At 37.5% G+C, this 14,645-nt stretch overlaps 1 protein-coding gene across 1 annotated transcript in view; it reads right to left on the reverse strand.

The window, feature by feature from the left end:
- The window catches only part of LOC122802816 (protein NPAT), a gene marked incomplete in the record, with an annotated part of 1,438,521 nt that overhangs the window by 1,276,334 nt on the left and 147,542 nt on the right, over positions 1–14,645 (reverse strand). The window contains 1 exon segment of the mRNA XM_044072621.1: positions 10,392–10,432. Coding sequence (XP_043928556.1) covers positions 10,392–10,432 — 41 coding nt within the window.

Here is a 14,645-nt window from a genome sequence, read left to right on the forward strand (position 1 = left end):
GGGCACCGCACGGCAAGAAAGACTGATGTAATGGCGTCAGCTGCATGTTTTATACCCCTGACAACCTGACGTCATGGAAGATGCGACAGCATCTGACGCAGAAATCTGAAGACTCTGCTATTCAGGCTGGCTGAGGGCTACCTGCATGCAGATAACCCAAATGTGATGACTGCAACAGTGAAACACAAAGAACATCTAGCCATAGACTTTGATGGGGTAGGGACAAAGGGTGTCCTGGAAGCCTCCACGCAGCATGCAGTCTCCCTTAATTACAAACCTTGCCAGGTTGTACGAGAAGAAATTAACCAAAAAGTAGAAGCCGCCCTAGACCAATGGGCTGGGGAAGCCAGAAGCCACAACTCTAGGAGACCTTTTAAAAAGGACCGCATTATCCTGTCCATATTGGAAGGAAGGATACTCCTGGAAGATAGTTAGGAAACAGAGGACCTAGCTGGAGACTCATCCCAGGACCCTGAGGGTCCTCTCCAATGGTCCAGGGAATGGCTCTTTCACGGAGAGATAAACAAATGGTCCCCTCCCGCAGGATCTGTGGGAAGGTCCTCAACAACAATAGGATCAGACACTGATCTTGGATCCGAGGCAACAGGAGGACCCGAGGGCAGGGTTCTCAAACCCCTCAGATCTGACCGGATCAGATCTGTGACAGGTCTGCTCTGACTCTGATCTGAAAGCCTCGATCTGGAGACCTTGGATCTAGGAGAAGAGTCTCTGGAAGACTTTGGATCCAACACTGCTAAGGCTGGAGTCTGATCCAGGGATCTGGGATCCGGCAGCCTAGGCTTTTTCCTGACACAGCCCCAGAAGAGGAGGAAGAGGTTGCCTTTCTCTTGTAGTCAGAGGGGCCCAGCTTGGTCAAAGGCTCCTTGACCAAGGAGCCCCCTTGAACCATTCTTTTCAGAAGTTTATTTTGGCGCTTGACCAGGGCCCTGGGGTTAAATGCAGCACAAATGCCATACTAAGGTGGCCAAAGCCAAAGCAGTAGAGGCACTCCTCATATGAGTCAGAGACGGGCATCTTCCGACTGCACGAGGAGCACCTCTTAAATCCTGTAGGCTTCTCTGACATACTGAAACGGCCCAAAACAACAAAATCAAGTCCAAAGGAATGAGCAAGAGAGGAGTCAAGAAACCTGCCACTGTCCTGAGCCAAAAAATCTGTCCAAAAAGGCAACCCACAACACACAGCAACTTAAAACTACAGAAAACTACAGTTCCAAGAGAAAACGTTCTTCACAAAATACAGAAACTTTAACACAGAAAATGGTGCCAAATGGGAGGGGTAGAACAATTATGAACTAACATGAAAACCTGAGACTATGAGAAACTAAGAAAGCTAGGAGAGGAAACCCAAAATGATAAACCTACTGTTTTTCTTTTAAACTAGAATCCCAGTGGAGCTGAGCAATCTGCATCTGACTCTAATCATGGCAAATGAGATCAGAGGGGTTAAAGGGCAGCAGAGCATTATGGGAGGGGAGGAGCTTGAGCTAAGCTGTTGTCAAAGTGTTGCCGGTCCGGATCCTATGCCGGGACCTAGACCCATACATGATAGATTCACTACTTCCATACCAGTCTATGCCCTGCTCTTCTGAGTTCCCTAAGAGAATGGTCTATTTGGCTGTTTGTGATTTCATAATTTTTTTAATTTCTTCAAATCTTTTGGGTTTCTAATACCATGATGGGAATGGACCCCATTACTAAGTCAAAGTACGATTAAAGTTCATGAAATTAGTATTGTTTCAATCTTTGATGTCAGCAAAAAGTCCTCTTCCGAGCACCCGCAATGTGCCCAGTAATGACTCCTTCTGCAATTCGTACTGAGTTACGTGGATTAGCAACATATCTAACTACTACTGTAGATTCTTTTTTTATAAGACCCGTTGCTTCTACTACTATTGGAAATGTCTGGGTATCGTTCTTCCACCTTGCGCTCGTTTCTGCCTGCAGATCCTGATATTTTATGACTTTGTCTCTCTCTGTATGCAAGACACTGACTGGGTGTGGCTATTTCAATGATCAATGCTACTCATGTCTTCTTTTCTTGAACCACTATATCCGGGTTTCTAGCATCTATCTTTTGAACAGTTGGTAATGGGTGATCCCATGTGACAAACGTAAATCATTTTCTATGATGCTTTGTGGCTCATGTTTCCAGCGTTTTTCAGCCAATTCAATACCATAATGTTTGCACAATCCCCAGTGCAACAATTATGCCACATTATTAATGCCTTTCACTATATAGTCCTTCTGCCATTAGTATGTAGCAAGCAGCAACGAGGTGTGCAACTGTTTTCAATATGGTTTTACAAAACCTACATTTGTCTGTTTCTCCCACATGTTCAATGGACTTTGTAAACCAACGTGTACATAAGCCCACTATCTTGTGCTGCTAATATTAACCTTTCATCTCTTGTTTTGAAGTTGCCTCTTAACAATTCCTGCAATCATTCCTGATCATCATGAGGTTCTTCCAGAAGTTTTCTATACTTGCAACTATATTTATGCATTTTCCACATTTCTTGTCTTCTCGTCTGATCCTTCACCTTATATTCTTTTGTTTTTTGGCACATTCAGTTGCTGCCTGATTTTTATCTACTTTTGGTATGATTTCCATTCCTGCTTGATGCCGATAAGTTTCTGCTAAATTAAGCAGAGAAGTCATCTTAGATTTATTCTCCTCATGTTTCAAAACGTTCACTACATTTGGGTCTTGTGAGGTCAGCAGATGTGTGTGGAGTCCACAATTGCAGATCTATACATGTAATCACTTTCAAGGAGGCCCATCCCTCCTTCAGAAAAGAGAATATATATTGGTATACACGGATTTTTATAAGTCATTTGGTGAGCATGAGGCATCCTTCTTGTTTTCCTATTCAACGTTTTGAGGCCAGTCAATCACTCCAAAATTGTTAGGACAGGAAGAGCAAATTGGTATATAGCTTGGAATTTTAACAGAGATGTCAACGCCATTTTCAGAATAAAGTTTTATTCACATTTGTTCATGTTTTATTGTTGATCCTTTATCAATTCCCAAATATTTATAAACACCCTCTTGCTCAAGTTCTTTTAGATCACATTACTGTCCCAGACTAAAGGCTTTCCTGGTGCTGCAGTTTTCCTGCTTTAAAGGTTGCTTTTGAACACTCAAGACCAAATGACATTCTTATATCATCTGAAAAAATTTTGACAACCTGCAGTTGTGCTTTCAGTTCCTAATCTGAAGAGCTATACAGTTATAAATACTTGACAAAGAGAAGATAAGAAGTCTTTACACTTTGTTGTTTTTTTATGAGCCAAATTATAGCCATGGCCTAAGCTGTTAAGTAAACAGCTTAATGGACTAATGGCAAAGCAGAATAGCCACTGTAACAGAGTCATCCTGGTATATTCCCCTTTGAATTTTTATCCCCGGGATAATAATCTGTCCTTTATCATGGCTTAATTGCAAAGTAGTCTGCCACTGTTTCATGGTCAATGTAATGTAGTCAGTGTAGGGTGTATCTTACACATTTTTAAGCACTCTTATCTATGAATGTGGGATACTATCAAATGCTTTTTTATAGTCAATCCATGCCATATTTAAATTCTTGCACTTTTTACAGTTCTCCAGTAGGACTAGTTAACAACAAACAATCCTTTGTTCCATATGACTTTCTTTTATTGCCCTTTTGTTCTACTGCCATAATTAAGTTTTTTTCTAAAGGACTATAAAGCCTGTCAGCATCAACTCCAGTGTATAGTTTATACGTCGTCTACAATTTTTAGGGTAGCTTGCAGGTTCACTCTTAAGTAAAAGCACTGTTTTGCCTGTTGTTAGCCAGGTTGGTGTCTGTTTGGGGTGCACATACAAATAGTTCCTACTCATGGCTAAATTCTCGTGCAAAGATGTTAACACTTTTAACCAAAAGTTAGATACTGCATCTGGGCCTGAAGTTTTCTCAATTAGAGGCTTTTCTTAACTTTGTTTCAATCTCTGTTTGTGATCAATGTGGATGTTACTATATTGGTAAGACAAATCAAATGTCGAAGAATCACATCAAGGAACACTTACATGAAATAAGCAGATGTGACAGAAGGAATGCTTAATATAATTATATCTAACACTGGTATTGAACACACTAAGTTTTTAGTTTTGGAATTATTGAATGCAAGAGCTAGAGGAGGGGATATTAAAACAAAAACAGAATGCTTAGAAGTTAACTGAATGTTAATTTTACAAGTTGACAAAGGGAAAGGATTAAATGGGCATATAAGCTTTAAAACCCTTGCTGAGGTCACGGGAATTGACAAGGTGCTTTTGAACTTTCCTGACTGTACTTAAGCACTGTTTGTTAGTTTTTAGAGCTGATGAAGCACCTTTGGTGTGAAAGCACTCATCTGTTATATACTTTTTACTGTTTTTATTTTTTAGATGAAGCAAGTGTTGTATACAGTACTGTTTTAGCTGGTTCTTTTGTTTTACTTGCTGATTTTTGAGTATTCCTGCTACAAGGTGGTTGAAAGGGGGGAATGTTCCAAGATCTCCAATTACATCATTCTAGAATGGGGCATTGGCTGTACCTTATTTTGTGGTAGAGAGAAGCTTATCAACTGTGATGATACTATACCTTTTGCATTTAATTTTAGCTCCATTTCTGTATATCATATATTTAGGAGAGTTAATTTTTGCTGCAATGAAAAGGTATTAGATGGAGATTTAATAATAATGCCCAGTCTGCGGTCATCTGCAAACATAGGTCCCGATTTCCATTCTGGAGACTGAAGAAAACGCTGAAATGGAGGGGTCCCACTACTGAACCCTATGGCACACCATTTGTTACCTTTATACCTTCAGATGAGGCATATGCCATCTTAACTACGAGAGTTCAATCTTTCAGCCAGTTGCTAATCCACCTCAACATGTTTGGATCTATAATTAAGGCCCATAACATCTTTATGATGGGAACATGGGGTATAGTTTCAAATGCTTTGCCCTGATCCAAATAAGCTGTATAAACAGAACAACCACTGTCAACAGCCTGTGTGACCTTCTCAAAGTTTAAAAATGAAGCACCGTGAGCACCCTAAAGTTTAGTTAGCTTAAACAGTCAGATAGTAGACAGGGTCCAACTATTCAAGTCAAAACAACTAGAAAAAATATGAAAGACTAGCTTTTTGAGCTACTCGAGCTAAGCTAAACTCCAAACAGCAGTAAAAAAAAAAATACTGTTGCGATCAAAATTTCTTCAATTTTACGAATATAAACAGCTTCACATTCTTCATACCAAAACAACAAATCTTCTTGATGAAATGAAAAATAGCCTCACTTTTTAGTAGCAAAACAACAAATCATTATTGGGTGAAACTTGCATAAAATCGTCAGATAAGCAATGTGCTTTTGTAAAGAAACTAGGAAATAAATCTTGTGTTTATACAAATGTCAAAAACGAAGAAAAAAAACACTATTTAATTCTATAGAAACGTAAACATATAACTGAGATTGGTTAAAACTTAAATATCTCTTAGAATATATATATTAGAATATAGGTGGTTTTAATATTCCAATGGTTATCTTGCTTCCAGCTTGTGTGTGACTGGAGTGTTTGCAGCCAGGAAATTCAGTAGTAAAACTTGAATGAGACAACTTTGGAAAAAAATGGTGTGCTACAAGACTTACAAAATGGACCTATGAGAATATAGTTATAGGGGTCCGTGTGTTTGGTGGATTTTATAGATACATAAATGTGTACCATTAGATGTTAGCCACCTAATCAACTACACAGGCTAACTTGGTTAAAACACAAATTACATTATCCATTGTCTGTGTGACAGGATAGAGAAACTGTATGTGGGAACTCTGGTAGTAAAATATGACTGGGTGAAAAATTGAAATACTGGTCTGCTATGGGTCTTATTGCAAACATCAGTGAGGACTTTGTAATTTGGGTTATGTGCAACTGGTATATTTTATACAGAAACTAAATGTTGCTCTTGTCGGTGTACAGCAAATTATCAGTTACATAATAAACATTTTAAAATATGCAGGAGATTTTAAAATAAGGAAAGCAACCCCACTTAAAAATGTCTCTATTTAAAAAAATTAATAAAAATAGCTTGTCTGCAGCACTTTCGCTCAAACATCTCCAGATCTGCCTCTCGGGTGGAGCCTTTTAATTCAAAAGAAAACTTTTTGTGCACAGAAGTACAATAACTAATAACCAATTAATAATTAAAAATAATAATAAATAATTGTATACATTTCCACCAAAGTCAAATTAAAACAGGAGAATTCAGCTGTCAATAACAAACGTGGTGATGGAGTCTCCTAAGATTGGGGAAACTATAACAAATCCACCATGCAACCAGGCAAGAATTTCCATCAGTGCGTGTATTCTGGTATCTCGGCCTTTCACCTACCCAGGAATAAATTGACAAAAAAATGTGCCCAATATACATGCTGCAAATTAATCAATTAGTATCAATTAAGAAATTTCTAATTCCCATATAAAAGCACAGAATACTCCATACAAAAAATGAAATAAAATATGCTGCAATGTTTATAAATTCAAACCAACAATATTACAGTGATGATAAAACATTTAAACTGCATATTTTATTACAATATTATATTATCAATATTCATGCCCCTAGGGGAATGTGTTCTAAAATTCAAAATTATTACACTCTAATCTGTCCAAAGCCTCTTTAAAACTGTCCCCCAAACTTTACGTGAGGACATGCAAGCACACTAAAAAAACAAACCATCACTGGAACCCCCATATGCAATAACAAACTGGTGTCCCAGAGGACTATCCATGTTGCATTCAACATACTTTTTTTTTATGTCTCCTAAGATTAAAAATGCTGGTGACGGAAATCCAAGTGTTAAGTCCTGGTGGTTTACATGCTTTTAGTCTGATCTGCCATTCTAATTTGCGTTTTTCCAGTCTGTCATTTAATGATCCTTGTAGTTCTTTTGGTATTCAACTAAAATATTAAACTTGTATGTCTTGTGTCCGGGTTGATTTTGGTTGTGTTTAGCTATTGCATTGTTGTTGTAGTAGATGTATGTAAGGTGTCTAGCAATTCTGGTTTTAAGTCTGTTGATAGTTTTCCTGACATAGAAGGCAGGGCATTGGGTGCATAGTGCCCTGTAAACTACTGACTTACTACCACGGCAAAGAACCTGGAAATTGCAGTCAGTGTTAGGGCAGTGGAAACCTGTTTTGTTGCTCATGTGCTTACAATAAATTAAACAGCGTCCTTGCATACTGGGAGCATAAATATTTATATATATATATATATATATATATATATATATATATATATATATATATATATATATATATATATATATATATATATATATTTATTTCAAAATGTGCTGTATAAAGAAAATGTCACCTGGTATAACAGATACCAGGATGACATTGGGTCATTAGAATTGATCCCCCAGTTTATAGAAAGCATTTCAAAGATGACAAATTTTCTCCAATTTACTTACACTATAAGAGAAAATGAAATCAGTTTTTTGGACGTCAAATTAAGTAAGGACACTTCTAATAGTAGATTTAAATCTGAAATATATAGAAAGCCTACCCACTCAAACTCCCTTCTCCACTTCTCAAGTGGACATCAAAAGAGAAGTGTAGTGAAGGGACAATTTGTGAGGGCAGCAAGAATGGCATCTGACCAACAGGATTTTATTACTGAATGTGAAAGTTTGAGTGTAAAGTTTGTCATGAGAGGATACCCAAAGGCTTTAATCAATGAAGTGATGAAGGAGGTTTTGCATAAAAGAGAAGTGGGCTATTTTAAGCCACTATTAGGAGGGGGTAGTATGCAAAATTCATTAAAACCATCAACTGGGGTGACACCTCAAATCAACTTTATTTTTATTTATTGTATTGATTTCAACATCATAAGAAGCATCATTAACAAAAATTGGAACATCATTTTGGAAGATACACTTCTGGCTAAAGCATTAGGTGCTAAGCCAAAATTTGTATACAGGAGGGGGTCAACTTAAAAAACTTAGTTGAAAAATCAACAGATAAACCTACAAGGACTAAAATGGGCATGATAAAACATGGGATGTGCCCACAATGTAAATATATTCTCCCAGGGAAAGAGGTACACATTAATGGGATTAACTATCGAATCAATGGCAAGTATAACTGTGAAAGCAAAAACGTGGTTTATGTGGCTGTATGTGTAAAATGTTCATCATTTTACATAGGCAAGACAGAGCGGGCATTGAAGAAGAGAGTTTATGAACATCTCTATGCCATAGGGAGGAAAGATCTAAATAATGCACTTGCCAGGCACACTTGCGAACAACCTGACCACCACTTTTTATTTACTGCCATACAACAAGTTAAGATTGGTACTGGGGGGGGGGGGGTCCATGGCAATTATGGCTTGAAGAACAAGAACTTTTTATGGCAAATTAGAACATTTGCCCAACTTCCCCCAGGTTTAAATGAGTACGCATCAATCAAATGTATATTAAAATTAAGGGCATTAAGGAGATAAACTGTTTATTCTTTACAAGTTTTATACATAATAGTATTAATTTTGTGCTTTTTACATATATTTTTATATAATATGAGTGTATATATATAACACTCACATTTTTTAGATAACCTAGACTTTAATACATATGGTTATTTTTAAAAAAATTTATTAACATGGTCTTTTTTATATATTTACACATTTAATAATTTTTATTTGAACCAGGAGTTTGTGTTGTTGGAGAGTCTTGTGCAATAGTTTTTGATGTTACTACCAATGATATTTATTTAATATTTAACATACAAAAAATCTTTATAAAGTTATAACATTTTTAAAGAAAATGCAAATTTAATGTACTTATTACATATTTATATATATATAGTTTTCATATAAAACAAGTTAAATTCATTAGTTTATGTTGTAAAACATTTTTTTGCAACTTTAAGAAGTCATAATAACCAATGGATTAATTAAGTGACTGTTTTCTAATCATGCATTGCATATTTAAGGAAGGTTTTGTGGTTGTTTTAATTGTGTATGTCTGAAGAAGGTTGAGGTATCACTTTGACCGAAAGCGCTTACAATAAAGTCCGTGCTCTGTATCTTCTGCTGTGGCCGTTTCTGCTATTTTTTGTGTTTAGTGGAAGTTTGATATCGTATTGCTTTTTTCTCCATGTGCTTACAATAACTGCAGCTGGGGGGTTCAGAAGGGAATGTACCCTTCGGGGAGTTGAGTTGGTCCGTGGTGTTCTGCTCATTTTTTTCAAAAAAATCTCTGATATTCTTGTTTCCGAATGTTGAAACCTAAGTTTTTCTGGTATTGTACTGTTTAGGGTTAGGTTATTCTTGAGAATAACCCAGTTGTCCTCAATGATGTCCATTATAGCTCTGTAGTCAGTGGAGTAAGTAACAGTCATGGATATGTCTTTACATCCCTCTTTGTATTTTTTTCTCCTGTTAAGTTTTGTGACTGTTGTCAGCATTTGGGTAATCAGGGTTGGCATTTTTTGGAGAGACATAGGTTCAAGCATCCTGAAGACTAACTTTTTATTGTAACTACGGGCAAGGAAATATTTCTCTAGGTTGACAGTGAACTCCCTTAGCTCCTTCGATGCTCTTTAAATCCCAGGGTCTCAGGATTGCACCACATTCTTAGTCTGACAAAGATGCATACTGTCCCGGTGCAATAGTAAGTTTACTCTGTTTTTTTTTTTTTTTTTGTATAGGTTACTTGACAGCCAGTCAGAGCCTTCTGGCTTTGATATCATGAGGTCTAGGAAATTTGCACTGTCTTTGTTGTGGGAAGTTGTAAAGTTCAGGAAATTCGTGGAGTTCCCAATGTAGTTGAAGAATTCCAGTAACCTTGCCTCCGTGCAATTTCAAACTATAAAAATGTCATCACTGTATCAGAAACAACAACCCATGTGCTGCATAAAGGGAGAGTTGTATGTGTGTTCTCTCTTTATTATTATGAGAAATGCAACCTCCAGCAGTTTAAGTCTGCTTATGAAAATATAACGAAAGACTTTTTTTCTTGCTTGGCTTTACAAGGGTAAAAGAAGATAAGATCTCGCCAACACTGCACTAACTCTTTGAAAACAAGTAAGTCAACTAGAGCCAAAGACAGAGCTGCAGACATGAATAACAACAAATTAGATCTGCGGAGCTGATGGACGAGCAGGAAATTCTAGGCAAGGAAGGTGCAGCCAAAACAAGCTAAAGACTTTTGAACTGGCCGGTGTCAGATCAGAGTCTGATCCGAAGTCTCAAAGGTTGTATTCAGACGGAGCAGACACTGGGTCAAGCACTGCAGTAAAAACAGTGACTCCACTACATTATAAAAATGTACAAGACATTAACAAAACAAATCATGCATACCTCTCTGATTACTAGAGAAAGATGCTGAAGTCTGCAAGCTCCTGAAAAGAAAAAAAAAAGCACAGCAATTAGTTTCATATTATTACTATCTTCTCAGCCATGCTTTTTTTTTTTAATTATTATCATACAGTCTGTGTTCAAAATCAATCTAACAGAATAGAAAATAGCACAATTTGCTTAAGATTACAACCCAATACAAACACTCATTAAGATGGAATTTCTGTAATTTAGAAATGGCTCCCTGCTTATATTTTAGCACAAACACATGCATACTTAAAGTTATGAAGTACAAAACACACGTGTGGATGTCTACATAATATGTGAAAATGTTGCACCTCAGTACAAACAAAATTTTAAGGAAGCTTTTACAATATTAATTTTGAGTTTAGAATGTGCATCCTTAGGTGTTTAATAAGACTGAAGCTAGGCCAATTCATTCACTTTTCATGACAATAGCAATGCTATTTCTTTCACTTTCAGTTTTCTGAATTTGTACAAATCTAGCTCACTGTACATAATTTGACAAGTGTGACGGGCATTACATGTTTGTTTAATTCAGTCTCTTATGCACATTTTAGTCAGCAGTCCAACCATCTACTGACTTGGACGTGGACATAAATGTCCTTGCTTTCACCGCTGCAGTATTCACTTCCTACCTCCATCCCCCTAGTCTTCTGCCTTCATGGATGTACAAGTCACATCTTGGGTTTCTTGGACTGTGTTCCTACTGAAGCAGTCAGCTCTGTTTATGGCAGGCCTGAACATGACCTGTATGACCTACCCTATGCAAGGAGCATTTGGGCGATATTCAGCAAACCTTTTAAAAACAACAAGTAGTCTTTGGTAGACTGGCCAGACGTTCAGGCTTCCATGGCAGTGAATTCCATCTATTTAGAATACTGCAGCAGTGAAGGCAAGGATATCTACCGTTATGTTAAGATTTTACACAACTGAACTTTTTTCATTTTTAATCCTCTATATCTGTCCACTATAGCCTTCCGTTCTACCTTTTACAAGTTTCTGTACTCTTGGTTAAGTTGCCTATTTGTACTTCATTGATTCTCAACTATTTAATACTCCTTATTTTTATTATTCCCTCTTGAAACCCTCGTTCCCTTTTCTATCTGTCCATCTTATCTAAACCTACTCACTTTCTTGATGCCTGTTACAGCTACTTGCACTGTATTTAACATTGCTTGCTCCCACTCTGCCTTCTCTCTTTAACTTAACGGTACATTATTTCTTTGAGACAACTTTGTACCAATCCTTAACATTTGAAAGGTTTGGCCTCACTGCATTCCTTACTTCTTTATATCAAATTTTCCCCAGATCCTTCAGTCTGCCACTTTGGAACCTTAACTTTTTAATTTATTTTCAATTTAATTAAGGAAAATTTTACTGCTGTTCTCCAGATCAAATTGAAAGCAGCTATTTCCCATACAAAACCCCCTTCCCTATGGTGCACTCCATATTCTCTTTACAAAATGCTCTCCGAGCCCCTCCCTCTCTCTCTTCTGTTGTGAATGGATAAACCAGACATTGGCATGTCTTTGATTTTTTTTTAATTTATCTTCCCTGCCTGCCAAGTGTAACACACACACATTTGCATGTTTTAAGCCAACTACCAAGCATTTCTTAAATTTATCTACAGTATTCAATATGTTCCACATTCCCACACTAAATTACTCAAACGCTGCGACGCCCTTGCCCTGGCCCAGCTATCAAGGAGCCTCAATCCTCACCACTAACACCAGTGAGGGGCGTCCATATAGTGAAAGGATAATGAATACCCACACAGTAAGGTACAATTTCCTTTAAGAGCACATACAGATCACAGTCAGTCTGGGGTTGGTCTCTCCCTTTTTCTCCAGGTCCCCAATAAGACTCCCCACTGACACCGCTATAGGGTCCAGACCTCAGCCTAGTGGGCAAGCTAAAACCTCCAGCACCCTCTCCATCCAACCAGTGCTTCGTGTGTCTGCCAAAGTAGCTGACACACACACACTGAGATATAAGTTATACACAGACACTCCTGGGGAAGGCTGGCACAGATTCTCCAGCTGTGACCTTTTTCTGCCCAGTCTAAAAGGTAAGTACCAGCTGCCACCACCTACTAATATTTATTAGCTACTCAAAGGCCCTTGAAAGGGTGTCCAATTATTACTGTGCAATATTATTATCCAAATGGTAACTGTGACTGAACAGTCGAGGCTTATTACAGTGACTTGGTACAGTATCACTATATACATGCAATGTACTCTAGAGCTTAAATTAACTCTACATAAAACAGCCACAGTTGAAAGGTTTAGAAATATTTAATAATAAATGATAAAAACACAAGATGATACTTCTTACTACACAGTGCTAGTCAAGAGTTTAGAAATCACAGAGAAATACTTAAAAATAATACCATAGAAAAGTTCTAACATCAACACCGCAGAACACAGTCTAATCTTCCTAATTCTTAGCTATTTCTAAGAGAAAACACATAACTTGCATATAGAAACAGGCAGTGCTAGTGATGTTGGATGTTCAAGACAAAATGTTCTAAGCTCTATGATTTTCTCTAAATTGATAACACGGAGCTGCTTCACATGACATCTTCCTTCACACTTATCTGGTGTTCCCTTACATTCTTTACACCTGGTCAGAAACCAGAGCAGTAAAGTACATTTATACATGCAAATTCTAGCCTTTAACTCTGGTTTTAAAACAATAGGCAGGATGCCTCCCTCTAGACATATTGGCTCCAAATTTTGACATCAAAGACAGTCATAAAATGCTTGACTTAGCTTTCTTACAGCAGAGTGAACTGTTGCTACATTTTTGCAGTTCAATATCCAATGCAGTCTTTTCACATTTAAGAGAACAAGCCTGTGGCTTACATTAAAATTTACAAATGATAGAATTAACTACAGAATTCTATGTGGCTAGGAAGGCAGCCTTCACCTAACTTCACAAACGCAGTGTGTGTGTGTGTGTGTGTGTGTGTGTGTGTGTGTGTGTGTGTGTGTGTGTGTGTGTGTGTGTGTGTGTGTCTCTTACTAGAGCAAACCTGAATTTTATGCATTTCCCCACCCCACTCCTTACATTGTACACTGATCAAGTCAGCTTTCTCCTTCAATAACATATTTTTTAATCAAAATAATTATTTGAAGCATTCCCCCACATACTTCAGGAGTTGCGACTCCTCAGTCACTTTACCTTTTTGTAAATTTTTCTGCTAATCATCCCTTCTTGTTGATCTACTCTCTTCTCCAAGTCATTCATCAGTTCTTTCGACATACATAAATACGTACAAATATTTAAAGCATGGGTATTAACACCCTTCTAGCCTGCCAATATACTAAAACAGTTTTCGGGCTGTTCATAATAAAAAAAGAAGTGAAGTCTTACCATAACGTTCCATCAGAGTTGTTTCATCTTCGTTTATTCCTTACTCATGGGATTCGGTTCTGACCTCAGAACCGAGCCAGCCTTTTTTCAAGCTCGTGTCAGCCACAAACCTCTTGAGCTAAGATTTTACCCATCATGCCCTTCTCCCAGTTACCTCAGATCTAGTTTGTAAGTTGGAAAAATGAAGCAGAGGCTACCTCTGGGCAGACATGACCTAACAACTGGAAAGGAGGACAAATGAGATCCACCAGAAACCTTCAGAGGGGGAAGGCGGGTGGGCCGTAATGAATAAACAAAGATGAAACAACTCAGATGGAATGTTATAAGACATAACTTCTTTCTCTTATGCTGTTAATTCTTAGTTTATTCCTTACTCTTGGGACAGAGTCCCCAGCGATCTTGTTCCCTGGGCGGCATATGGAAGGACATTCAGGAGCACCATAGAACCAAAAGAAGTTCTGCCTCTGGAAGCAAAGTCTAATATGTAATGAGCAATGAAGGTATGAGGCCTAGCCCAGGTTGCTGCTGCACAAATGTCATTCAAAGATGAGCATAGAAAGCTGCAAAATTTGACACTGATCTTGTAGAGTGGGCCTTCACTCTGCCAGGTAAAGGGTTACAATTCTTGCCATAAATGAAAGTAATACAATTTCTCAACCAAGTGGCTAAAGTAACTTTAGAAACTGGACAACCTAATCCGGATTCAGAAAAGGCCAAAAACAGCTGGTCAGATTTTCTATTAAATTTAGTCCTTTCTAGGTAAAAAAAAAAAAAAAAAAAACAAAACATATATATATATATATATATATATATATATGTGTGTGTGTGTGTGTGTGTGTAAATGCACTTTTAGCAACA

Source organism: Protopterus annectens, chromosome 5.part0 (assembly GCF_019279795.1).
Source record: "Protopterus annectens isolate FY-2018-M chromosome 5.part0, PAN1.0, whole genome shotgun sequence".
NCBI classification, from domain to species: Eukaryota; Metazoa; Chordata; order Ceratodontiformes; family Protopteridae; genus Protopterus; species Protopterus annectens.